Genomic DNA, 25,937 nt, shown 5'->3' with positions numbered 1-25,937 from the left:
GGGGGGAGAGGGCACAGGGTGGGGGTGGTGGGGGGTGGTGGTGGTGGGGTGGGTGTGTGTGTGTGTGTGTATCTTGAACCTTTAATTGCACCTACAGGTAAAAGCTGACGGGAGAGGAGTCCTGGAGATGCACCAGGGAAAGGGGTTGGGGTGGGGGGGAGAAAACCCTCAGAAAAATCAAATTAACGGCACTTTAAAGGGAGCCGAAAGCCAGGCAGAGGACTGCAGGCTCGTCAGCCTGATGAGAAAAAACAAACCGTCAGCTTGAAAGGCGTGCTATCTTATCTGTAACTAGTGGGACTAGAAAAGAGAAAAGGCAGGGAAGAGATTGTGCCTTTTAATTAAAAGCAGATCCTTTTATCTGCCAGCTGTGGGAGACAAGACACCATCCCCTCCACCAGCTCCCTCCCCTCTCCCTGTCACCAGTGCCATCCGCAGGCATGTGTAGGGATGAGGATGTGGGGGGGATTTGGGGGAGCAAAGGGGCTTTTTTCTTTCCCCTTTTTATTAGCTCATTTTCAGTGCCTGCTCCAGCCACAGCACCCGGGCTGGTTGTGGCTTTGGCTGGCAGGGTCAGGGCCTTGGGAGCCAGCTCAGGGGGATAATGGGCAATTAGGTTTTATCAGCAGGATCATACAAGGAATTCTGTCCAATTTCACAGTATCCCTCCATCACGTAATGAGAGACCGACTGCCCGTTCACAGGCAGCCCTCCCTACCCTCCTTACTTTCTTTTCTCCCATTTGGAGAAACAGAGGGGAATTCCTTAACTGGAAAAATCCCCAAATCCCACCCAAAATGAGTTCATTTCCTCTGATAAAGCAGCTTTGCCCATTCCTATTCCCTCTCTGGAAGGCAGTGGGGAAAGAGTAGGAGTACACTGAGCCTCAGGATGGTTCAAGACCCTCCAAGACCCCCACCATTAACAGCACAGGGATCCCTTACCCTCTTTGCACTCCAGGGCCACCCGAGACTCCAGGTTGTCCATCTGCAGCTGGAGGCGTTTCAGGGTCCGGTCGGCATCCCGAGACTTGCGCTTGTAGGCGATGAGGACAATGATGATGATGAGGAGGAGCAGACCACCCCCACCACCAATCCCAATGATGGCAGGCAGGGTGAGCAGGCTGTCCGAGTAGATCTGCAGCGTCCCTGGGGAGAACTCGAACCCTCCAGCCTTGATCTGCACCGTGGTGGGGGAAAAAACGGACCTGGCATCAGGGGGCATGCGCCCAGGGCAGCCCTCCCCACCGTGCCCACTGTGCTGGGAACTGGGGGATGACGGATGTGGAAAAATGCAAGGATGGGTAAGGACTGGTCCGGAGCAGTGCAGCACACTTTAATGAGATGCAGGACACACGCTGCCAGCACGTGTGCGGAGTGGGCAGAGAGTTTGATGTCTCATTCAGACAACATTACAAGAACAGATGGGATGTGAAGCGAGTTCCCCCATGGGTGGGGAGTCTGGGGGGGACCATGCTGGGTCCCTTTCAACCTGGCAGGGTCCTGAAGCATGAGCACTGCTGTGCTACAACCCCACAAAGAAGCCTTCCTCATGGCATGAGCCAGCATCAGGGGGAAGGGGTGGGACCCCGCCGCCCTGGCCTTGGCACAGGCTGCGCCTTGGCATCCAGCGGGGAAGGAGTTTGTTGGCAGGGTCAGCCAGGGCCACCCAGGGCACAGGAATGCCTGGCTGAGCGTGCTGGGGAGGGGACAAAGTATTTGGTCCTACCAAAGGTGTAATTAGGGAGAGTGATGCCCAGGGAGCACAGGAAGATGGCTCCTGAGGATGCTCCTGCACGTGCAACAACTATCCACTCCTCATCCAAGGATCAGCATGCAGCAGGGCCGGTGCCAGGATAAAGACTGAATCTCTGTGACACACGGGACACAAGAAGCAAAGGCACCGGTGTCAGTACTTACCGTGACTTTGTGCTGGCCGGTGAGGTTGGGGGACTCGCAGAGGAGCTGGGTCTCAGAGACGGTCAGGATGCAGGGAGTATCTCCGATCAGCACTGTGTAGTTCAGGCGGGAGTTGCCAGCAGCTGGTGGGAGCAGGTTCCTGCCCTTTGAGGGAACAAGAAACAAGACTGTCAGTTCTCGTGCAATGGGGAACGCTTAAAAAAAAAAAAACCCACACAAAGCCAACTCATGCTCTCACAGTGCAGGACTTTACCCCAGGAGAGACAAAAAGCCACCTCCACAAAGGAACACGTGGCTAGCCCTCCGCCCGCAGGCACCAGCGCCTTACCTTGAGGATGAGGGGAGAGCTGGGCTTCAGCTCCAGCATCCCTGTGGGGCTCAGCGGCTCAAAGACAGGGTCTGGGTAGTAGACGAAGTTGGTGGTGTTGATGATCAGCAGGGCCTGGACGTTATCCATGACGAAGCCAATCTCATCCGGGCGGTCACCGACCTCCGGAGGGCTCCGCACAGGGTTGTCGATGGAGGGCGCGTAGCACACCATGGTGGTGTCGTTGTAGACGGTGCAGTTCTGCAGGAAGCATGGACCAAGGTCAGACCTAGCTCCTGACAGGGAGGTCAGGATTGGACCCCAGAAGGATCTCTTGCAAGCAGCGGCTCTGGACACTGAGCTCGCTAGGCACAGGCTCTTTCTGTCACTATCCCGCAGACATCCCATAAACCTCTCATCAGTTTTGCACACTCAGATATCAGCCCTCTCCGGGCAGCACCTGGCCAGAGGCTCTGCAGGTTGATCAGTGCCTCTCTTTGGGTGGCAGCCTCTGGACTTCAGCCCTTCCACGCCATCACACCTGACGGGCAAGGAAAGCGCCTTCTGCCCTGCACTGCAGAGGGACAGCATCCCTCCTCCTTGAGCCCTGCCCCCAGCCCCAGCCAGCACCACTTACGTTCTCCCTTTCAGAGCTGCCGTACTTGGCCCGGATCTTCGGCTCTTTGATGGTGGCCAGGTTGGTGCCGGTCACAGTCAGCAGCGTCCCGCCGCTAGTGACATGGAGACAACAGGTTAGGAAAGACAGCTTGGTGCTGGGTCCCCACCGCTGGGAGGGAAGCACCCATCCTCCCCAGTCAGATGCCCATCTGCCCCAACCTAGGCAAACCACAGTGCCCCAGGGACTTCTCATCCCACCCAGATGTCACTAGGACTGGCAGGATCTGGCATGTACCACTGCCAAATCATCTCAGTTGACCCAGTGGCCAACGAGAGATGTAAAACCTGCTAATTAACACTAATATCCCACCCTGTGTCTGGGTTTGGGATCTGAAAGCAGCTCCCAAGCTAAAGGAGACCAGGCATGCGCAATGGGAAAGCATCCCGATGAGGAGGAGCTCCTCTCTGCCACTGCCTTCACCACGCAGGCAGTGGGTGGCAGGGCAGGCTGAGCCCTGCCAGGTTTTCTCCATGGCTTGGTGTTAAAAGCCCCCTGGCCCCAGAGAGCTTGGCCATGCCCCTGGGGAGCTCACTCCTCATCAACGGCCTGGGGAAGGTTTCCCTTGGCACTAGCTCTTAATGGGATTCCTTCGCCTCCTCTCCAGCCAATTGAAACCTTTTAGAAAATATATGTAAACATTTCAAAAAATCCCCCGATGGGAAATATTTTAATTTTATTTGCCGCCGCCAAATGTCAAGCTGAAATTAAGCAGATCCAAAGCGCTCTCTGCGCTTGCCCCCTGCCAGGCTGAGCACTGCAGGCCAGGAGTTAGCAGGGTGCTGGTACCCAGCCATTGCTCACGCTCCTCTCGCCACATCTCTGGAGCACGGCCCAGCAGCTATCGCAGCAGCACTGGAACGTACCCATCAGAAGGGGGGGACCCATGCAGAAAACAGCTCCCCATGCATCCCATAAGCTCCCTGCCAGCACCCAAGCACTCCACAACTCACCTGTTGATGCTCCACTCAGGATCGATCTTCTGGATGGTGGGGTCCTCTGTGTAGTTGTACTTCACCTCTGGGTTGCTCAGCTCTGCCCGGTTGATGTTGATGAGGATGGGAGAGCCGCCAGGGGCATGCCCAGGGGGGGTTCTGCACCGGATCTCACGGGCGCTTCTCCTGAGGCAGAAATGCACAGCCCATCAGTGCCAGGGCAGGAGGCAGGCGAGGGCAGCCAGGGATGGCCACTGCTGCCCTGAGCCCCCTGCCCCAGCTGTCTCCCCTTCTGAAAGTGCTCCGGGGAGTGGGAGGAAGAGAGAAAGGAAGAAGAAAAAAAAAAAAAAAAAAAACCCACCCCAAGAAATGAAACAAAAGGCAGCCAGGAAAGGCTGAGCAGCTCCTGAGCGCTCCCATCGCGCGGCTGCTGCAAACAGCAGCGATTAGGGCTGATAACCAGTAATTACCGGAGGAAAATATTTAAAGAGCCGCTCCATTATCATCCCTAATCTAAAAATTATCCACTTCATGCCTCAGGGCTTTGTGCTTTTAGAGAAAAATCCCTGTTCTTTGGGCTTTCCTGCAGCCTCTGACACACGGAGGTTTCAGGGGAGATGCCTCTGGCCACCTGTGGCGTTTGGATCCTGGGGTCCCTCCTGGCTCCTCAGCACGGCCTCCCTGCTGCTGCTGTATCTGGGGGTCCCACTGCCTCCGGGCATGTCTGTCACCCATCCTCCACCACCCTTACCCTCTGTGCCCCTCACCATGAGAAAGCACAGGGCCGTCCCCCAATGGTCACAGAGACGTTGCTGCCAGCATTGAGGTGGTTGCCTTCGATGGCGATCCAGGTGCCGCCGGAGAGAGGACCACGCGCTGGGACCACGCGGGAGAAAGTGGGAGTCTGTCAAGAGAAAAGAGGATCCCTGGTGTCAGGTGGGTTGGGGACTGAAACCCGCATCCCCAAGCAATCCTGAGCAGGTGATGGGGCCACAGAGAAGAGGGACCTGTGGGAGAGCAGCAGGGCATGGTGCTAAGGGCTGGCAGTGGGGAGGACCACGGTGAGGCAGAGCAGTGGCAGCCTTGGAGAAATTCAACCAACACAACCCAAAGCCTGCCCAGAGCATCCCCACCTGCCCCCTGATTTTGGGGGCCAGAACTCACCCAGAAAACCACCCAAAACCGCCCAGCATCACCTCCCACCTGCAGTGCTTGACCTGGCCCCTGGTACAGGGCTTACCACAAAGGTGAAGCTCTTGGGGGACGTGGCCCGGTAGTTGGGCGAGCAGTCACGGATGCACACTTCAACCCGTGCCTCGTGGACCTTGCTTGGGCTGGCCTCTCCAATTTCACACACAATCCTAAGGGATGTGGGGAAGGAACCCTCAGTGCCCTAGCACTGAGAGGCTCCCTGTGCACGGTGGGGATGGAGCAGCTTCAAGAAAGGTCCCATGTGCCAGCAGGTTCATGAGAAACCAACACGGTGGCTGTTGGCACTGCCAGCCCTGGAGGAAGCTTCCCCAAAGCCTATGCGCTCCTCCCAGAACAACCACAACCAGCAGGTACTTCTCTCCCAGTTCAGCCCAGTCAGCTCCATGTCTTCTGCAGCCACGGACACCAAGTGAACACCCGCACCCGTGTCTCAAACCCACCGAGGTGATCTGGAGCACGCCCACCCCTGACCAGGTACTTACTGCTCAGCGCTGATGTACTCGCTCTCGATGGGGATGCACATCACTTTGCCGACTCGAACACCCCAGCGAACATCTTCAAACTTCAGGCCCAGGTTCTCACCGGTGATGGTCAGACGGGTCCCTCCTTGCCGGGGGCCAGTTTCAGGGAACAGCTAGGAGAAAGCACAGCCCATCAGCCACGGGAGCAGAGCCATGGGGGCACGTTGCTTAGGCAGGCTGCAGCCTGGGCAGCCACTGGATGCATGTTACTCCCCTATAAGCAGTGAGGAGCAGAAGGGCGATAATAGATAAATGCCAGCGCATCTGTAAGGAGCTCACAGAGAGGAAAAAACCTCCTGAGTGACAGCCACATCCCCAGGAACAAGCCAGATGTGTCCAAGCAGAGGGTTGGAATTTGGACACTGCTGCCTCACAGGTGACAAGGACACCGATGGGAAGGAGACAGGGCAGCATCAGCCACGGCTCAGCTGGGCCAGTGAGCAAGCACATGGATCTGCCTGGCTTTTGGCCAGGTCCCATGTACCCAGGGATGAGGTCCCCATATCCAAGATGTCCTCAAAGGAGAAAGCATCTCCATCAGGTCCCTGCACATGGCAGGCAGAGGGGGAAAGGATTTCTTTCTTGCCAGCAAACCCTGTGCCGGGGTCAGCTGGGAAGGGAGAGGACCTCACCCCAAACACCACGCCTCATTTACCAGGATGATGCCCAACAAAGCGAGCAGGTGTGGCCTGGCAGACAGCAGCGGGATGAGGAATGCATGGAGACACGTACCCACCGCTACCTCCAACCAGGCAATTAGAGGCAGTTTTACACCAGCGCCCACCTGCAGCGCTAACCAGGATGAATGGCAGGGCTGCGCGACCCCGGCTGGGACCAGGGCCAGGGTTGGGTCCCCAGAGACACCCAGACAGAGCAGGGCAAAGGCAGCTGCAGGCAGCAGGCAAGGTAGAGAGTAACGCAGGCTGTGTCAGCCCAGGAGGAAGGTGCCTCCTGACCCAGGGAAAGGGACTGTTTTGTTGCAGGTGATGCCCTCCCCTGCTCGTGCTCCTGCAGTGCTGGCAGAGACGCCCTTTAGCACCAGGAGACATCTCAGCCAGCGCTCAGCCCAGCGGCTGGACAGGCTCACGCTATGGCCATGCTCAGCTGTGGCCATGCTCACGCTGCAACCAAGCACGTGTGAGCTCTTGGCATTCCTGGCAAATCTAGGCGGCTGCAACCCTGGGGCCAGCTGCAGCCTCTTCTCCTCCTTTTCCTCCTCCTCCTCTGCAGAGGGCTCGCTCCTGGACATCACCCCCGCAGCGAGGAAAGGCAGATGAGTGAAAGGTGGGAAACAAGCAGCAGCAACAGCAATTGTCCGCATCCCCGGCCCCGATGGACCACGTGGAGCCAGGGGCTGTTTCTGCACAGCCCCACAGCAGCCATCGCCTCTGGGGTTAATCACCGTCCTCCAGATTCACACCGAGATGATCACCTTCAGCATGCTCCAACAGGGACAGCCAGTCCCTGCTGCACACAGGCATCCGGTGGGATGTGTCTGTCCCAGGACAGTATCAGAGCTAGGACTGGCACCTGGTGTTCCAGCCACAACTCACAATTTACAGGGCAACAACACTCTCTGGGGCTGCAGGGAACCACTGTTTGCCTAAACCCAGCTCGGTCCCTGCCCAAGTCCAGGATCAGAGCTCATTATGGTTGGAGCTCATCAGGTTGGGTCTTCCCCCTAAATCGAGCTCCGCCGGAGCGGCTGGCAAGAAGTGGCTGTTTGTTTGGTGTTTCTAAATGAGTGTTAAAAGCTGCTCCGGCATGTTTGATTCCTCCTGCTCTGTGGGAAAGCTGACAAGGGCCACACGTTTGGGGAGAAATAAGCCCAGGAATGAAATTACATTGTTGGCCGCCCAGCGCAGGGAGGTCACAGCTAAACAAGGTGCGCAGGAGGAGGGAGCGGACGAGGAGAGCAGGGGCTGCTCCAGCCTCTCCTTTCTCCCTTTCACCTCCAAACCCCTGGCCCTGACAAACACCGCTGCTTTCCTGCTAATTGGTTTCACAGGACACTTTTACATCAACAAGCAAATGGCTGCAGTGGGCTCACCCCCAGCGCCAGCAGCCACAGCAGGGCCAGGAGGTGCTGAGGCCAAGGGGTTCCCCCTTCCCGAGGAAAGGGATATTGCTCTGAGGGTCACAACCAGCATCAGGCAGGACCCCGAAGAGGTTTGGAAGGGGGTTGTCCCCACCACTGAGCAATAGGTAAGTGATTCTTCAATCCAAGGTTGAAGAATCAAGGTCATGTCCCAGCCCAGCCCCACCATCCACGAAGACAACAGCAACCCGGTGGGCTGGGCAGGAAGAAGGCTCTAACTCCTCCTGAAATCACAGAGGACTCTTTTCCCCCACCACCCCGTGCTGCCCCCTCTGCACCAGGATGCTCTCTGGACCATTTCCAAGCCTGCCCACAAGCAGGGGTGTGGGACAGAGCTGCACAACAGGCAGGCTGCTGGAGGAGCATCACACCAACAGCTGTGCACATCCACACCGACCACCAGCTCCCAGGGGGCTAACGGAGCAGCACCAAGGTCAAGCCCACCTGCTAGCAGATCTGTTCCTGCTGCACCTGCCCTGACTGCAGAATTTCATAATGATTCAGGGTGGGAGAGCTGCTACCGAGGCTGGCCATCGTCAGCGGCTGGGAAGCTGCTGTGAGCGGCGGGGGTGTGTATGCCTGCAGCCCTGGCCATACAAGCACGAGACCCGGGCGACCCGGGCATGACCTGGCCACTGTGGTCTCCACTCCCACCATCCCCAGGGGTCCAGCTTTGGGAAGTTCAGTCTGAGCATGGTGGGAAGCCATCAGGGATGGGGAGCCTGGTAGTCCCACACAGCAGATGTCCTTGTAGGGCTGCAAGCTCTGGGGCTCAACCCCACTCCCCCAGGAATGGATCCCTTCTCCTGCCAACACTCCACCAGCCCCACACAACTCTCTGCAGGCAGTATTTATTGCATGCAGGGCTCTTTGCAGGCAGAGATATGCCCAGCTGGGGGGCACCCCCTGCTCCACACGCAGCTGCCACCCAGCACACTGCAGCACCGGTACCCTACAAGAGGCGTGGGGAAAAGGCACGACTCTCACTTCCAGCTTCCATCAGGTAAGACACTGAAACCCAAACAGATCAGACCCAGTGCTAAGACTCCAGTAATTAACACAAGCGAAGCCCAGCTAGCTGTGGATAAACAGAAGGTATCCAGCAGAAATACCCCCCAGTCCCTCCTGCACTTGGAGCCTGGCCCAACAGGCATGTGAACATTAATATACACAGTCTTATTAAGTGGAGGTCATAAAAGCTGTCAGGGAAGGGGGATGATGATGAACTACTGGCCCCAGAGAGCATGATGACATGAGGAGGAGCAACCTGGAGCCACAGCTTTCCTGGGATCCCAAAAGCCCAGTGCATAGGGGTGGTGGAGAGAGGATTTTAGCCTTGGAAATGAGAGTGACGACGAGATGCTCAGTCCTAAAAACTGACTAGAGATTTGGCTGCTGTGAGGTGCCACCAGCAAGCTCCATCCCCATCTCCATCGCCATCCCAGCCTCCCAGCACAGGGCACCACCACGCATCCGTCCCCACGTACCTTGGTGATCTTGGGGTCAGTGCAGCGGCTGTTGCCGATGCTGGCATGCATCCAGCTGCTCTCGTAGGCCAGGCAGTGCTGCCGCAGCGAGCAGCGCCTCTCCAACACGCACCAGCCACACTCGAAGCGCGGGTCAGCCTTAAGGCACAGACCGCAGCTCTCCCGCAGGGCCGAACACTTGTACAGGTGGGCTGCAATGGCAGGAGGAGCACAGGGGTCAGCGTAGCCCCCCCAGTCCGTGGGCACAGGGTTCTGGGGAGGACACCCATTCTTGCCCCCTCCCAGGGTAGGACAAACCCCATGGGCAGGAGGCACCAGCACCCTGGACTCAACACAGGGGCAGAGCTTTTCTTGCAGAAAAGCCCCTTGTTTAGAAACCTGCCTGATTGATGCAGCTGGAGCATCACTCCTTTCCCTAAGGCACTGGTGCAAACTGCGGTTGAGGTTGGGGAGAAGGGTGGGCTGGAGGCTGGGGGGGGGGGGGCACCGGGCTTCTTTCCCACCCTGTTCCCATCCCTCACTCACCTTGGATGTTCTGGGGGTTGTCGATGACAAAGTTCCCATTCCAGACCACGGACAAGTTGACCGGCAGGTCACTGATGTCATTCCCTTCATAGAAATACTGCAGGAGGGAACAGAAGGAGGCAGAGCCTGTTAACCAGTGAGGCAAAACGCGCTGGTGAGGGGCACAAAGAAGCATACAGCCTCATTATGTGGGTATCTCCCACCAGCCCAGAGGACAGGGACAGGGCCCTGGTCCAGACTTGCTGGCTAGGAACAGAGAGGTCTAACAGCCGTTGGTCAAAGCACTGGATACACCACATGCAAACCGGTACACAGAACTGGCAAAAAAAAAAAAAAAAGCAGAATAGAGGGTTTCTAAATAGACCCAGAACCCATTAACCCGAAGGTCTGAAGCTGCTGCTGCTGGGAGAGAAGGAAGCAGATGGCATCTCTGCAGCACACATGCACCTCTCCCTGCCAGGCACCCGAGCCCTCCCCTATGTTCTTCCCGCTCCAGGGATGCTGAGTTGGATGTTTGAGATCACGCTCATCACTAGCAAAGCTCAGGAAGGACAGGCTAGACAAATGGCAGGAACAGATTTGGTAGAGCTGCCCCCGACACCCAGAGGGAGGATGTCCCCCATGGTCCCCTCGAGCCCCATCGTCCAAAACATAATGACATTAAGCTGTGGCCACATGGCCACCGGTGGAACAGAGCCAGGCACCACCATGACGACATCCCAGCCCTTGGAAAGATCTTAGGAAAGCATCCCTCTCCTCCACACACCATCTCTGCACCAGACCCCCCGCTGCCCTGCTCCCAGCCCCGCACCATGCTCAGCCATCAGCCATACCCTACTCCAGGACCGGCACCACCACCCTGATGCCCCAAGCTCCCATGTAGGGTGGTGACACGAGGGGATCCCACCCCCAGCTCCAGGGGACCCCAAACTCAGGCCCCAGCACCTGCTGCTATCCAGACATACCCACCTCCGTCTCTCCTTCCAGCCTGGCCGATGCCTCCTCCCCACCCAAACCCCTCTCCCCTGCCTCGACACCGAGCCCCAGTCCCGGCAACCCCATCAATATTCCCCGCACAGCCCCTGCACGCAGGCGGAGAGGTTTAATCGATACAGAGGCAGGAAGGCAGTTGGAACCGTCCCTGACAGCTAATGACCTCCTTCGGCAAGAGATTCTCCGCTCCTCGCCCGAGAAAATGACAGGCGTGTCAGAAGAGATTAAATGAATGATTCATGGGTTGCTGGAGTTTGTTAGGGAGCGGCGGCCGCGCCGGCAGCAGCTCACCCAGCTGTGGGCTGGCCGCAGCCCTGCCACTACCTCCAGCCAGCCTGAGCATCACCTTCCGCAGCCCCGGTGCTGTACCTGACAGAGGTGGCCTCAGCATCACCTCCACCACCGCCCCAGCTGCGGCCCCACAGAGCACATCTGTCCCTGCCAGTGCCAGGCACCACTCCAGTAAGTCTCCTCTGCTCGACCCCCTCCACAGGAGCCAGGGATGCAGCCCACGAAGGAAGCCAGCGTGCTCAGGTGGCTGTGGGAAGCAAGAGACCCTTGGGTCCTTCTCGCCTCACCATCAAAGCTGGTCCCTTCCATGCTGAGTCTCTCCTAACCAGGCATCACCATCAGCCACAGTCCAGCATCAGACACGGCACCAAAACGGGGCACACACCCAATGTGAGACATGGCTACGGCAACGCACCCCTCCCTCAACCCTGCAAGGTGCAAATGAGAGGCCAAGCCTGATCCTGGTCCTCGGACCTTCATAGCTTTTGGCTAGTGGTCTTATATCCAGGGGCCACCCCACTCAAAGGGCGGAGGACCCCAAAATGCAGCCCTCCCCAAGGAGGAAGGCTGCTGCTGACCAACTGCAGGCAGCAACTGGAAGGCATAAGACATCCAACTGCAAACTCAATCCTTTCTTGAGCACCCAACAGCCCCACCACCCTCTCCCCTCTGCAGGAAGGAGCTTCATCACCCCCCTCACCACGCAGCCTCTCAGACACGGCATCTCTTGTGGTGTTTGCTCAGAGGACCTTCAGCCACAGCTCTACCACGCGCCATCTATAAACAGAGCCTCTCAGCAACATTCCCATCACCACGCCTGGGGAGACGGAGCCAGAACCGGGCTGAGAATCCAGATCTGTTCACCTTCCCCTACCTTACCCCCACCCAATGACATCTCCAGCAGGACCACGACGAGGAGCCAGCCAGACCTGCAGCAGCAAGCAGCAACCATCCTCTGGCAGCAGGAGAAAGCACGTGCTGGGGAGGGCGGTGGCAGTGCCGAAGCAGAATTTAGCTGTGACGAGCCACGTGGCAGCGTAAGTGAAATTGGCATTTTCAATTTGTACTCTGACATGTCTCATTTGGGGCCCTGGCATCTCGGGAAGGCATCCAGCCTGCAGCTGTCCAAAACACTTATTTGCATCTCTCTGCCCTGGCTGCTTTTGGAAATTAGTTCTTCTGGGAGGTGGGCTGGAGGAAGGAGAATGGGGGGAGAGGGAGGGAGAGCATTAACTCTTCATGTACCAGCCCTGAGACAGCAACAGGGCAATTGCACAAGTGATGGTGTCCCTCTGGAAAACAACACCGTGCTGAGGATGCTGAATTTGCCATGGTGTGGAGCTGAGGCAGACGGCAGGGAGCAGCCAGGAGCACAGGACTGTGCAGAGGGAAGCAGCCGGCAGGAGCAGGAGTCATCGCCCTGGCTGGCATTCACGGCGTAGGACCACCAAGGGAACACAGATATCAATGAAAAACGTGTCCTCGGCATTTGCGTGCCCATCAGCAGTCTCTCACCTGCCCTGCAGAGACAGCCAGCGGGTCCACAGCTTGGATGCAGTTACTGGTCCCTGTAGGATGCTGGAGCTGGAGTCATGGCTCAGCTGCATGGGGGCAGGAGCTGCAGCCACATGGGCTCAGGGCTCAGTCTTCTGGGACACTGAGATCCATCAGATCCCCCTCTAATTTTCAAAGAACCTCTTAGTTTGAAGGACATTTTTGAAAGGCCTCCTCGCAGCTGTTCTCGCCCCAGCACGGGCAGGAAGGTGCCCTCTCCCATCACGGGCATAGCCACAGCCGGAAAGGCAGCAGCACCCAGCCCGCAGCAGCTGAGCACAGGAGCAGCCACTTTCCAGCCCTGAAGACCCCACAACCAGTGGGGATCAGGCAGGGGGATGCTTACCGACCTGTCCATCCCACGGGATCCAGACAAGAGCCCACAGGCAGCCAGCAGGTCCCATCATGCTGGCTCCTCCCTGCCTCTAGCTAACACAGCGCTAAACATCCATTAAACACTTAACTGCTACTAGCTTCCCCGTTAATCAATCGCTGTGGCTGGCAGCGACCTGGCAATCCTGCTATCAGGACACTTTTCGCTCTACGCAGGCGCCTGGGACCCCCCGGCTGTGCCAAAGGATGATGTGGCATGGCAGCTGCCCCAGGGCTGAGTTATGGGAAAGGGACTTTGGCTCTGGGAGCAAAAAATGACAGGCACAGCCCCAAGAGCAAACCAACAGCACCCAAAAGAGAAGCGTTCCTATGCAGCACAGTCCACAGAAGGGGATGGGAGAAAAGATGTCATCGAGTGAGTCAGCAACAGAGATGCAAGCCGCCTGGCTCCTTACCTAACCTGGCCAGCCCTTCTGTCCCTCCCTGGAAGAGCCTACGAGGCAAGCGTGGAACAGCTGACAGCCAACGGGCCAGCCCCACCGACCTGGACACAGCTATTCCCAGCAAGATCTCCTTCTGCAGAGATGTGGTTCAGGCAAGAGGACTCCTCGCTAAGCCTTTCTCAAGGCTCTTCACCAAAAACTTATTTCAGGCATCTTCCCAAGTAAGAGCTGATAACTTCACGTGCTTCTCACATCTCAGATTCTCACACCCGCTCTGTCCCCATGCTGGGACGCCCATCAGCCCAGCACACTGCGAGGGTGGTGGGTTCCACCTCCCCTGAAGGTCTCACATTTGGTTATAGCAAGCCCACTGCTTGCCCACCAGCTACCAGCAGCAGCGGGCACCGAGAGCCGCCCAGCTCCCCTTGGGGTGAGGGATTCAGCACTCCGAGAATGTGCCTCCAGGCAGCCACACTCCCAGGGGACAGAGGTGCAGCCAGCCATGGGGCACCCCAAATCTGGGGGCAGATCGCACTCAGATGCGCTCTGGGATGCTCTTGCAAGCACTACGCCAACTAGCCAAGGCACTAGCCCTTCCCAGCCCAGAAGAGGCAGGGCAGCCCCCCCGCCATCAAGGCATCCGTGCATCCCGCTCCAGCCACAACCTGCACAACCCAGCCCCAAGGAAGGCAGCAGAAGGGCTGCTCCTCTGCGAGCAAACCCACACATCCGAATTTCCCTTGCAACCCCCCTCCCTCCCACGTGCACCATCCCCCTGGGCTGCATTTCTGGAGGAGTGCTTGGGCTGCAGCTGTGTCCTATTTTTCTGTAGTTGATGACCTCAACTCCTTCCCCGCGCTACGGGGACGGCAGTAATGTACATCGCGTCTCGCCAGGGCTCAACTGCAATTCATCATTATTTTATCTGCTGGAATTTAATTGGATCCTATCAAACTCTCCTGATACTCCCTTTTCACTTTAAACACTGCTGCAGGAAAGATAAATGTAGGCACCGCTAGGACGGAGAGCACAGCTTTGTTGGTGAACGGTGCTGGGGTTGTGGGCTCCAATCCTGTTTCCCTCTCCATGGCTGGTTAATTAGAGATACATATACTGGAGGTGTGCGGCGCTCAGAACAGGGCATGTGTGTATGATTTATGTTCCTCTATAAATACACCCTAGGCCTAGTAAAATACCGTCATCCACACAACAGCACAACTTGACAGTAACGCTTGGCCTCTGATTCTGGATCCCCTTTTGCTCTTTTTACATAAATCTCCTTTCCTCCCCCATCACACACAAGCTTCCCTGCCTGGATTCCTCCTGCCTGAAATTCAGCAGGGTGTAAGTGAAAACCCAAGACCCTGGGAATATGGTAGAGCAACACCCAGGCTCCACTGCAGTAAAAAAAAAAAAAAAAAAAAAAAAGAAAAGAAAAGAAAAAACAAAACCCAAACAAACAGAAAATGTAAATCTACCAGGTCTTGCCTGCCTTCCACCATGCACACCTTGGGCTGGGTACCCCAGCCTCAGCATCTGTGCTGGGTACCACTCATGAGCCCACCTCAGCACTTTGTCACGGGAACAAGCTGCTCCTGGATGAACATCCCAACCTAAGCCTGGCCAGAGGGCACCAACCTCCAGAGCCACAGCCCTGGGCAGGGCGGGCTGTCCCTGCCAGGGGCATCGGCCAGCAAGGAGCCAAAAAGGAGCCAAGGGAGGTGACACAGCTGCTCCTCTCCACACAGGGCTTTGGTTAAAAGGAAAGGGAAATAATTGAGGCGTGAGGATTAATTTAAAGTGCTGAGATGACAAACTCAAATGCTCATGGAAAGGAGATCAGGGGTTCTTCCTATTTTTACATTTAAAGGGAAAGAGCAGCTCTAGGGCTATTTCAACCTTAAGAGGAATATTCTGGAGAGAAAAAGCCAAACCCTTGGCAACAAGAAACACCTGTAGCCATTTTGCCAAGGCCAGGACTAAATCACATGAAGCCCAATGTTACAAGCAGTAGTGCAGATTCGGGACTGCGGTATTTTCCAACCGCAAAATTATTTAATTTTTGCAGCAATCAGAAGGGTGAGCCCTGTTAAGGGATGGTAGATGGGAAAGAACAGGCAAAGGCAGGGATGCTTGCAAAATGAAACTCAGTGGCATTACCTGCACACATTAAGACAGGTGACCATTTCTCCATCCTCTGCTGCAAGAAGCAAGCCTGGAAATGTCCACTTCCAGAAGATTAAAAGTAACCAAGTAACAAAAAAAGAAAAATATAGTTCATTGGCAAAGAATTTAATTTTCTTAGTTAGGCTTCTCTTTTTGTTTCTTTACAGTGCATGTGGAAAACCTTTAGGATTGCCTTCCCTTCAAAGAGCAGAAAGAGACCAAAGTGAAGAGGCAGAAAAGTGTTTTTTTCTGTGTGGTTTTTGCCCTGGTATGCATGGGGAACTCAGGGAATTCCCTTGAGTTTCCTGAAGATCTATTGGGTGTCTCAAATTATGTTTATAGTCGACACTCAAACCTTAACGAATGGACTGCTGAATATTTAACCAAGATGTCCTTTCTTCAGAGTGCTAACAAGTCATTGGAGTTTGACAAGCACTAAAACTAAACAAAAGACAAAGAGTTTTAAGCGAGTTTGACTTATTATCCCTTCCATTCACCCAGGATTCAGGAAAGCATCCCTAATTCCACAGAGTAATTAACCTCTTGTTCAGATCCCATTGAACTCCTGGAAACAAAGTGTGCTTAAATGCCTTTCCGAGGAGAGGACATCCATTCCTCACTTGCTGGCTGGGAGGATGTCATCCTTCCCCTATTTTTCCGTTCCCCAGCGTCCTCCACACCAGCCAAGACCCAAAATCCTAACCCAAAGAATGAATCGCAATGGAAGAACTTGGTGGGTCATGGGTGGGTGGCTGTGCAGGAGCCTGAAGTGCTGTCAACCAGCCAGATGGACTGCAAAAAAAAAAAGACAGGGAGGAGACAAGCATCCCAGAAGTGTGAATCTGAATCCTCCACACCATAAAGCAGCCTGGCTAAATGCCCTCAAACGTTAAAGCAGGCAAGCAGACCCTGAAAGCCAGACAGATTCTTTCAAGCCAAAATTCTCTTCTTCTGTCTGTGAAGCTACCCTGTGCCTGAAAGCCACGTCTCCTGCCTGAGACCATGGCCCCATGCTCCCCTGCCACACAGCCCGCAACACCTCCCATGTGCTCTCTGACCAATTTGCTTTGCTTTCACGGCACCCCTGGCAATTTTCAGGTCCAATATCTACCACTGTCAGTCCAGGAGAAGGTGCCAGTCACCTCAGCTCTGCATGGGGACCACAGGGTGGGCAGGCACACCTCAAGCTGTCTTATCCCTTTGGAGAAGAGCTGCAGAGATCGTGCAACTCATGACACCAGTGCTGGCAGCCACGGCACCCCTTGGAGCTAAATTGCATGCTAAAGAATTGGGCAAGAGGGAGCTGCCAGCTCCGCCAGCTGCAGGCAGAGGAGAGCCGGCAGGAGGCTGGGCTGGCCAAGGGGCCCTGGCCAGGCAGGGGCTCACAAGGTGTCCCCACAAAGCTGGGGACCAGCAAATCACCACAAGGGCTGAAGGTCTGCAAGCCAATACCCACTTCCCCCACAGAGTTCCCGTGTCCCAGGCAGACAGTTTCGGCTCCTGGGTGCTAACGCAGCTCTACGCCTGGCCAGGCTGGGCTCTCTCTTTGGGACAAAGAGCTGCGTTTCTTCCATACTCTGCACCAGGGCAATGGTTCCTCCAGCCTGTTGCCAGCCGCAGGTGCTCTGGTAGGCATGGACATGTTGCAGAACAGCCCTCAGACAACCAAGCAGGTACCTGGTGTAACCAACCCTCTGCTGGGACAAGAGTGGCTCAGCTAACCGCTCCCCCCACCCCCACCCCAAACCTCCCACTTGACTGTGATGGAGACAGAGCAGCCAACCTTCGCTACCAGCAGCAACAAGACCCCAGCAAAGGGACCCCACCACTACTGTGACATCTCTTCACACGCACATCCATCGTGTTCCCTTCAAAGCACTAACTCCCAGCTGTGCAAGCAATGGGCAAGACTGGGTCCAGGGGCAGATCTGCATGGCAAAGCCCAGGCGAGGGTCACAATCAACACCAGAGACCAGCAGCCAAGCCAGTTCCACTGGGCAAGGGACTCCGCCTGGCTTCTTTTCTTCCCCAAACTCAGCAGCAAGATGACAAACCTTTGCTCAAGTTGCCTCGCTAATGGCTTCTTGCAGCAGGGCCTTGCAGACACCGCTCTGGTCCTGCTGCTCCCTGGAGCTCACGCTTTGTGCCACTGCCTGGATTCACCTCCAGGCCAAGCACAGACCCACCAACAACATTTCCAGCCAGCAACTCAGGATGGGGAGCAGTTCTGCTCCTCACAAACTGCGTGGCACCGAGGAAGAGCCCCAGCAGCACGGCATCCCCCTGGCACTGCCACCCAGGGCAGGAGACAGAGGCTCGGGATGCTCCTCCTGCCCAAAGGCTTCACAGCCCCGAGAGCGCAGGGGGAGGGAGGGAGCCAGGCTCATCTTCAATGGCCTCTAAATGTCACTCGTGCCACCAAAGGACAAGGGAGCTGGGATCAGCACTGGTGTTAGGCTGCAAATGAGCTTTCACAGTATGAGTGATGGAAAACAAATTTTAAAAGGATTAAATGGGAGGGAGAAGGGAGGGGCCAGCTGCAAGCAGATGAGGGCAGGTCGGTGCAGAGCCCAGCAGGGCAGCCGAGATGCTGAGCAAAGCCAAGATGCTGAGCAAAGCCGGCTCCTGGGGGGGCTATTAGTTTGCTCGCGGGCTTGGTGGTCCCTGCACAGGATGGCTGCAAAGCAAGGGGCACACACAGACCTCACCGAGGGGCCACAAAACACCCTCTCTCTTTGGTATAAGGCAACTGGAGGGGGCAGAGCAGGCAGAGCTGCCTGCAGGAGACAGCTTAAGTGACAGAGCTGCAGGGAGCAGGGACTGAGAGGCAGGGAGCGATGCACCAGCAGGGCCAGGATGGAGGGCAGGCAGGCAGGGGGACGAGGTAGCTGCCAGTCACAGCTGGGGACAGACAGGGGCTGCAGGGGAGGTAGGGAAGCACTTGTGGGGCTGGCAGGCACGGCAGCACACGGGGGAGCGTGTGCGCAGCAGGACACGGAAGAGGTGTTAGCTCAATCCCGCCTGTAAAGTGGGATAGCTTGGTATCAAGGGGAAGCAAGAGCAGGCAGAGAGAATGGGGAGGCAAGGCTCCGGCACGTCTGGGCCAGCTGGCTCCATCCCAGGCAACTTTCTTCAGCTTTCCAAAGCCAATTTCCTTGGAAGTGCTCCTAAAGCCTGGCGGCACTGGCGTTGATCCTACCCAGAACAACCCTGAGCAGCTGCCTTCCCATGCACCTGGGGGAAGTACAGGGGGGAGCCCACCTCACACCCCACAAGCAGCACAAATCCCCGTTACCTGTCTGTGGGAGAACAAACCCAACCATGCAACAAGCCGGGAAAGTCCCGGGCCAGGGCAGGAACGAGCAGCCCACAAACAAAGCCCGTGCCGAGGCAAGCTGTGCACTCACCGAGGTGTTCTGGCACTGGATGCTGGTGCTGTTGAAGCGCAGGGCAGTGACACGGGTGGTGCTGCCGGGGATGTGGAAGATGCACTCGTAGTTGCGCTGGCCGGACTGCGGCTGGGGCAGGTTCTTGGCGGTCAGGGTGATGGGTTTCACCACGCCCACAGGGATGTAGATCTGGGTGGAAGGCAGGATCTGGGGGCAGTCCTGCAAGGGGAACAAGGGGCAGCCGATGAGAGGGGAATACCACACAGCCTCCCTCAGCACCCCCACAACACCCCTCGGCTGCAGCCCAGGCACCACTGAGCACAGACAATATCACCCTGAACACACACTTGGGTAAATCCTTATGTGCAGCAAACCCCAAACCAGCATCCTGTGGCTGCTCTGACCAAAGACCTGAAGACAGCAAAGGAGCACAGAGGAATCTGGTGGCAGGGCAGCAGGGTGTTTTCCAGAGCTCGCGTTGATCCAGACAGAGGATTCAGCTATGGGACCGGTAACCTGGTGCTGCGACAGCAGCACACATTTGAGCAAAATGATTCCTAGCGAGATGGGCTTTAATGTCATCATTGCAGTCAGTAGGTTTCAGAGTTAACACCCGCTGGGCTGCACATTGTCAGGCTACCCTCTCAGCCCTCCTGTTCCCCTGGCAGCCCCCTTCCCTCTTCCTTCACAAATGGACAGAAAAGCCTTTTCCCCCTTTGACACTGCAACGTGTTTCTGCAGTGTTGCAGAAAACCTGCTCTGCAGTGAATTTTGCTGCTGCCACTTCTACCTGCAGCCAGCTCAAAGCAGCATCACCCCAACCAGCCCTCCTGCAGTCTGCCCAGAAGTCAGCACCCCTGGCCAGGGGATGCTGGTGAGTCCAAGCCAGGGAGGAAAGCAAGGGCAAGGGGCTCAGCACCACCCTGCCAGCCCCCCACGCTCCCCGGGGAAGGAGCCATCAGGAGGGCGAAGCACTCAACTTTTAATAGCCACGAGCTCCCAGCTGCTCTGGGGGAGCTGGTGAGCCTTGTGCGCAAAGCACGGGGGAGCAGGAGGGAGCAGAAATAAATGAGCTCAGGCAGCAAAACAGCCCTGTGGCCCCGGTGGGTGCCACTTCAGCAACAACAGCCTGATGCAATCCCACATTGGCTTTGCCGAGCCGAGCGGAGGTCTCGCACCTACGGCAGCGACTCCTGGAAGCATCGGCTTGAAATAACGTCAAGAAGGAATAACATGTGCTAAAACGAGCTGCTCCGAAAACGGGAACGGCAGCAGCAGCAGTGCCAGGAGTGGACGCAGCCGCCCCGCTGCTCTCACAAGGCCACAGCGTAGCTGTGGGGGCAGCTCTCGCCCCAAGGCCACCAGCAGCCGTGCGTGGCCAGCTGCCTCCTGCCACCCTGCGCAGCACCAGCCTTGATCTCAGGATTAATCTAACCTTCAAACAATCCAGAGAAATGAAAAAGAAATTGTTTCATTTAGCAAATATTTACAGAAAAACCCAACCTGTTTTATGCTTTGAAGTTTCCTGTTCTTCACAAGCATTTATTGCCCAAAAGCACAATTTTTAAGAAAGGAAGCTACTTAGCCCTAAAACATGCTAAACAACATGAAAGCAGAGAGGAAGAGCGGTGCCAGCCCCAACCAGGAGATGGTGATGGGGCTGGGACTGCCCAGGGACCCTCGGCGCTGCTCTGCCACCTCCCTGCTCCGTGTCACGGCTGCCCCTCTGCAAAGGGGGCTTTCAGTCGTCCCCCCTTTCAGAATGAGCTGGAGGCTCCCAGCAGGGAGGCCCCAGACACCCGCTGCCAGCTATAATGAGTGGTCCCCGCCGCTGCACGGCGATTGCCCCCCACCAGCTCCCAGCTCTGAAGTGCTGACGGAGGGAGAAGTCCCCACCTGCTTGATCCCCTTCCACGCTGCAGGGGGACTCCGCGGGTGGCACACGCCTTCCCCATAGGGCACACACACTCAGCAAGGATTAGCTCCCAGCTCGCTCTCCGACACCTCCGCCTCCTCATTTTTCTATAATTATTGCAGCCAGCGGGTAAGTCCATGCCGCCATAGCTGGGCTCAACACGGATGCTCGCAAGAGCGGTGCCCGGGGAGCGTGGTGGGCACGTGTATCCCCTTCCCCACATGTGCCCCTCTCCCCGCACACGCAGGCAGGCCAGCTCATTTTGCTGACTCGCAGTTTCAGCTGAGTCCCCCGCGACGTCACATGCTCCGCATCTGCCGGCAGAAGTGTCTCATCCAGCAAAAATGTCAGCCTGCGCCCAAACAGGAAGCACCTGGTGCTGGTGGGCGCCCAGGGTGCCCGGAGGGGTGGGGGCACTGGGACAACTCATTTCCCCTACGAGCAATTCCAATCGCTGACAAAACTCGTCCCAGAAACTGCCCAGCATTTACATCCCTCGGGAATGCTCTGCACAGCCCACAGCGCTCACTGTCCTGCTGAAAACAGCCCCCCCAGCAGAGCCCCAGCTCCCAGGAGCAGAGAGCTACAAAGGCATGGGATAAGCAGAAAAGCTAGACCCCAACATCTCACAATTCAGATTTTCTCCATTAAAACTGTTTTTCTAGCTGGGCGAGAATATGACAAGTGTACAGGATTGCCTGGAGAGGTAAGAGCTTTAAGTCACGCCACAAACACTGCTGTTTGGGTTTCTCTGGCAGCTCCCAGCTCCAGCTGCAAGGCTGTGCCATCAGCAGAGATGGGGATGAAGGCAGACTGGGGCTGGGCTCGACCCAGGCGTTGAGGTTCCCTCACAAAGCCCTCAGCCATTCCCACTGGTGGGGAGTGAAGAACAAACATAAGCTGAACCTGCTTGGACTGGAAGAACACACGCAGTCTCCCCAGGCCAGGAGCCTTTTACCCTCCACAGCAGCTCGGTGCTGGCAGGGAGCGCCGCAGGAGAGCAGCTTTGTGGGGAGTCCATCACTGATCACCCCACAGCCACAGCTGGGCACCACAAACGGGGAAAAGCGAAGAGTAGCCCGTGCTGCTTCATCACCCCTTCCCCAGCCCTGAACCCTGAAACAAGCCACAGAGGAGGGCTATCTCCGGAGCCCAGGCTTCAAAGCCACAGCAGCCAGTGGGCAGGGACATCCTTCCTGCTGCCGCCATTCCCAGGCACATTTACGTGAGTGGTGGTTCCTGTCCTGCCACCCCCAGAAATAGAGGCAAACATCCCCGGCATGCCCAGGACAGAGTGCTGTGGGTCACTCTTTGTGTTCTCCTACAAAACAGCTGCTTTCCCACCCAGGAAACTGCGGTGAGCCACCCGTGGGAACCGGCAGAGACAAGAGTTAAGCACAGCTGTTAACCCCTGTCCCTGCCTCTCCTGACCAGTGCCCACCGCACACCAGCCAAAGCAGACAGACCAAATGCTCCTTAAAATAACCCTCCCCGTTAGACATCCTCCCACAGAGGGGACGGAGCTGGGATGTCTGCCATTAACTTGTGCAGTGGTGCCATGGGCTGGCACCGAGTCCCCCGACCCTGCAGGAGACCGGGACCAGCCAGGGATGGGGATGGGATGTCTCAGGACATGCAGCCCACAGCAGCGGCCGGTCTGCGGTTATCTTGCCATCCCTGCCAGGAACTGCTGAGCCCACACCAACGTGCAAACAGGCTGAGCCAGGCTCTCCAAACCTCAAGCCAGGCACCGCTCCAGGTCCCAGTGTGGCCAAAAGGGCTGTGGGGGGACACCCTGCCCCTTCTCAGGAACAACAGGAGCTCCCAAGCAGCTGGTCCACAGGAGAGCTGCACGCATCCCAAAGACAACACCCCTGGGGGGTAAAGCTTCTGGGTTTGCCTGGCAGGGAACGGGGAAGAGCCCAGCAGCCTCCCCGTGCCCTCTGCGAGGGGAAGGGGCAGAGGAGAAGCAACGGGCTCCGGCGGTCTGGACACCGTATCGCATTTGCAGAAACAACGCCAGGGCTGGCTGGAAGCGCAACCTCAAGAGCAGGCTTCTGGGATGTCTGGGACAGGCCAGCCCCTCACCGGGTTTCTTCAGGGTACAAGCCAGGAGAAAACAGCTTTTGCTGATCTTCTCATGTTACCAGATCCCCCTGGTGTGGGGCCACCAGGCTGACCTTGTTCTGGCCCGTGCCAGACCCGCTCGAGCACCCACGAGCACGGTGCAACCCCCTTGCATTCAGACGATACCCTCAGGGAGGTGAGCGACAGTGCCAGAGCCTGGAGTTTGGCCGTTCGGTGGACGGCAGTTCGGTGCAAAGCACTGGTGGACGGCAGTTCGGTGGACGGCAGGGTGCAAAGCCACAGCCACGCCACCCGAGAGGCTGGCAGAGGGGCCACGGCACAGCCCGGGCAGCTGCGTGCTGGGCAGTGGGGGCAGGAGGAGACCGTTTGTCACAGTCCCATTCCCAGCACTCACCTGCTGCCACGCAGACATGGCAAGCACCAGCCCTGCGTGCAACCAAGGGATGGTTGGGCGTTCCCAGCTCTCCCAACGCGCTTGGCTGAGAAGCAGCTTCACTCAGCTCCACGCTTGGAATAAGGATGATGACAAGAGCCCAGTGTGGCCCCATGCAGGGACATCGCCATCTTCTACAAGTCCCTCTGCTCCTGCAGTCCTTGGAGGCTCTAAACTGGGGAGCACCCAAGTATCTGACCCACTGCGGGTTTGCAAAGCTCAAGTATTTCCCCATAGACACAGCAGCTTCCCTGGGAGAGGCAGCAGGACCAGGCGCTTTGGCTTTCCACAGGGATGTGGTGGGTTGACCTTGGCTGGACACCAGATGCCCACCGAGCCAGCTTGGTGGGCATCCAGCGTTCAGCCCAGGTTGAGCCACCCAAGGGAAGCAGGGAAGCCACACAGGGCTCAGCCCCAGTGCACGGGAAGATGCTCCTCCATCTGTCCCATCTCGGGCACAAAAGCAAAGCTGCTGGTGGCTGGGCAATGACGGAGTAGTGGCCCAGCCCTCTCATCCTCTTCTGTGAGAGAGCTCTTCAAGTGATGAGACAGGCAGAGGGGGAGGAAGGGGGGAAAATTAACTGGGGTGTCTCCACCACAGAGGAATTTGTCTGACTCCGTGTGTGCTCCTAGTCCAGCACAGAAGCAGGGGGGGCACAGGGAGGACAGGAGCCCTGACCTAGAAGGACATCCACAAGCCCACAGGTCCTCACTGAAGATGAGGGCAGACCTCAGAAGACACAAATTACAGGGGACAGAGACTGACTCGGAGACACTGCTCCTCCCACGTGGGGTGATGCAGAGGCAGGCTTCCTCTCAGTGCCAGCCAGGACAGCAAAGATCTTGGGAGACATCTCAGTTGCTTGCCTTCACACATGGTCTGTGAAGCAGAGACAAGCCCTTGTTGTTCACCTCTGCTCCTGGGGACTGGTCCTGGCCTGGGAGGCTGCAGGGACATGAGCTCTGCTGGAGCTCAGAGACCAAACTTTATCTGAGATGATCTGGGCAAACACTTTCTCCAGGACAACATCTATTTGAACCGTTCCTGTCAGGACAGCATATGGCTTTTGCTCCCAGCAGCAACCAGCAGGCAGCAGGACCCTTCCCACTGGGTCCCTGCACAGGCAACTGGAAACCCAGGTAAAGTTCAACCAGAGCTTCATTCCAGGACAGGGACAGAGGAGAAACACTCTCTCCCAAAACTCTCCCTTCGGGACCCGAGTCAGCATTTACTGTCGAGCCAGCCATTGCTCGCCAGACCTCCAGACCCAGCCCAAGCAGCCAGTCATGCCACCACAGGTTGGGGATGCCAGGACCTCCTGCGAGCACTATCCCAGTGACAGGTTTCCCCAGCGGGTGGCACAGATGCTGTGCAGGATGAACCCCCGCAAAAGAACATGTTTCTTGGCAAAGCATTGGAGATGAAGAAGGCATGAGGTATAGCAAAACGGTTTGTTTTACGGATTTCAACCTTTCCCTCTCCGAAAACAAGTTGTTCTGCAATGACAGTTCAAGCTTGCTCCCTTCAAAAACATCAGAGAAAAATGTTTTAGCGTCTCTGCCTTTGTTTTTCCTTTCATTCAGCCTAAAGGGCTCTCGGCTGCACCCAGCAGCCTCTCCACAGCGACACAGCCTCTCCGCACCAGCACACGGTCCCAGCAGTGCTTCACACCCCTCCCTCACTGCTTCCCAGGGAGCTCCAGCACCCCAGGCAAAGTGATGGGAAATGCTTCCCAAAGTGGTTTGCTCTCTTCAAACCCTTCCCCACAGGGCAGGGGGCTGCGACAGGACCAGGACAGGAGAGGGGAGCTGGCTCACATCACCCTACCTCGGAAAGCTTGACGCGTCCCTCCAGGAAGGAGCAGTCAGCGGCGTTGTGGGTGCAGATGTGGCGGTACTTGCACCAGTGGCAGGGGAAGGAGCCGTTCACACAGGACAGGCAGCTGCAGAGAGAGAGAAGCAGGCAGCGTTAGGGCACGGCGAGGCCAGGGTCCACTGGAGCACTTCCTGGGATGCTTCAGCAGGGCAGCAGCTGTGGGCGATCCCCCACCTCTGTATGGGATGGACCCCCAGTGTGGGACAAGGGCTGTGCACCAGCAGGTTGGGGGGTGAGATGCCTGCACACCCCAGACCCACAGGGTTTGCCCATGGCAGGGTGAGGGGAAAGGGTCCTTCCAGCGCCGCAGGGCTTGTGCCCCAGCTGGAGCGGGCACGCTCCCCCCTCCGCTTGGCAAGCTGACCCCGTTCCTGGGCAGGGGCCGAGCTCCAGACTTTGGGAGCTTTATTTGGGTTCGCCGAAAGGCAATTTTAGCAAGAGGCAGCAGAACAAGGGCTCTGCACCGCAGGGGAACAGGGGAGAAAGGGCCAGATTAATGCACGCTCATTGAGAGGAAAATTACAACTGGCGAAAGGTTGGGTCAGATTAACATTTCGGGACTGTAGCGCCTTTCAGTCGCTCACAATAGATTGTGTGTGACCCCCTCCCTCGGCCCCCCTCATCCTCAGCCCTCCACAGCCGCGCGTGCGTGCGTGTGTGCGCTTCCACCCCCTCCCTCCAGCCCAAGACGTTTCCGTCTCTCTCCCCAGCCTCCTCTCGGGGCTCTTTGTGCGGTGGGATCGCCCATGTCCCCCTCTCCTGGGGGATGCATTCAG

General features: G+C 57.1%; 1 protein-coding gene across 1 annotated transcript in view; it reads right to left on the bottom strand.

Annotated features, from left to right (window-relative positions):
• The window catches only part of PLXNA1 (plexin A1), a 121,367-nt gene that overhangs the window by 28,857 nt on the left and 66,573 nt on the right, over positions 1 to 25,937 (bottom strand). The window contains exons 9-20 of the mRNA XM_037385503.1: positions 25,114 to 25,228; positions 18,868 to 19,068; positions 9,681 to 9,777; positions 9,156 to 9,346; positions 5,532 to 5,683; positions 5,078 to 5,198; positions 4,605 to 4,741; positions 3,856 to 4,023; positions 2,864 to 2,957; positions 2,248 to 2,487; positions 1,920 to 2,063; positions 945 to 1,179 (exon numbers count right to left, since the gene is read on the bottom strand). Of these exons, the coding sequence (XP_037241400.1) occupies positions 945 to 1,179; positions 1,920 to 2,063; positions 2,248 to 2,487; positions 2,864 to 2,957; positions 3,856 to 4,023; positions 4,605 to 4,741; positions 5,078 to 5,198; positions 5,532 to 5,683; positions 9,156 to 9,346; positions 9,681 to 9,777; positions 18,868 to 19,068; positions 25,114 to 25,228 (1,895 nt within the window). The remainder of the gene's footprint in view (positions 1 to 944; positions 1,180 to 1,919; positions 2,064 to 2,247; positions 2,488 to 2,863; positions 2,958 to 3,855; positions 4,024 to 4,604; positions 4,742 to 5,077; positions 5,199 to 5,531; positions 5,684 to 9,155; positions 9,347 to 9,680; positions 9,778 to 18,867; positions 19,069 to 25,113; positions 25,229 to 25,937) is intronic.

This window comes from Falco rusticolus, chromosome 4 (assembly GCF_015220075.1).
Source record: "Falco rusticolus isolate bFalRus1 chromosome 4, bFalRus1.pri, whole genome shotgun sequence".
In the NCBI taxonomy this organism is placed as follows: domain Eukaryota; kingdom Metazoa; phylum Chordata; class Aves; order Falconiformes; family Falconidae; genus Falco; species Falco rusticolus.
This window is presented reverse-complemented; position numbering and strand designations above follow the sequence as displayed.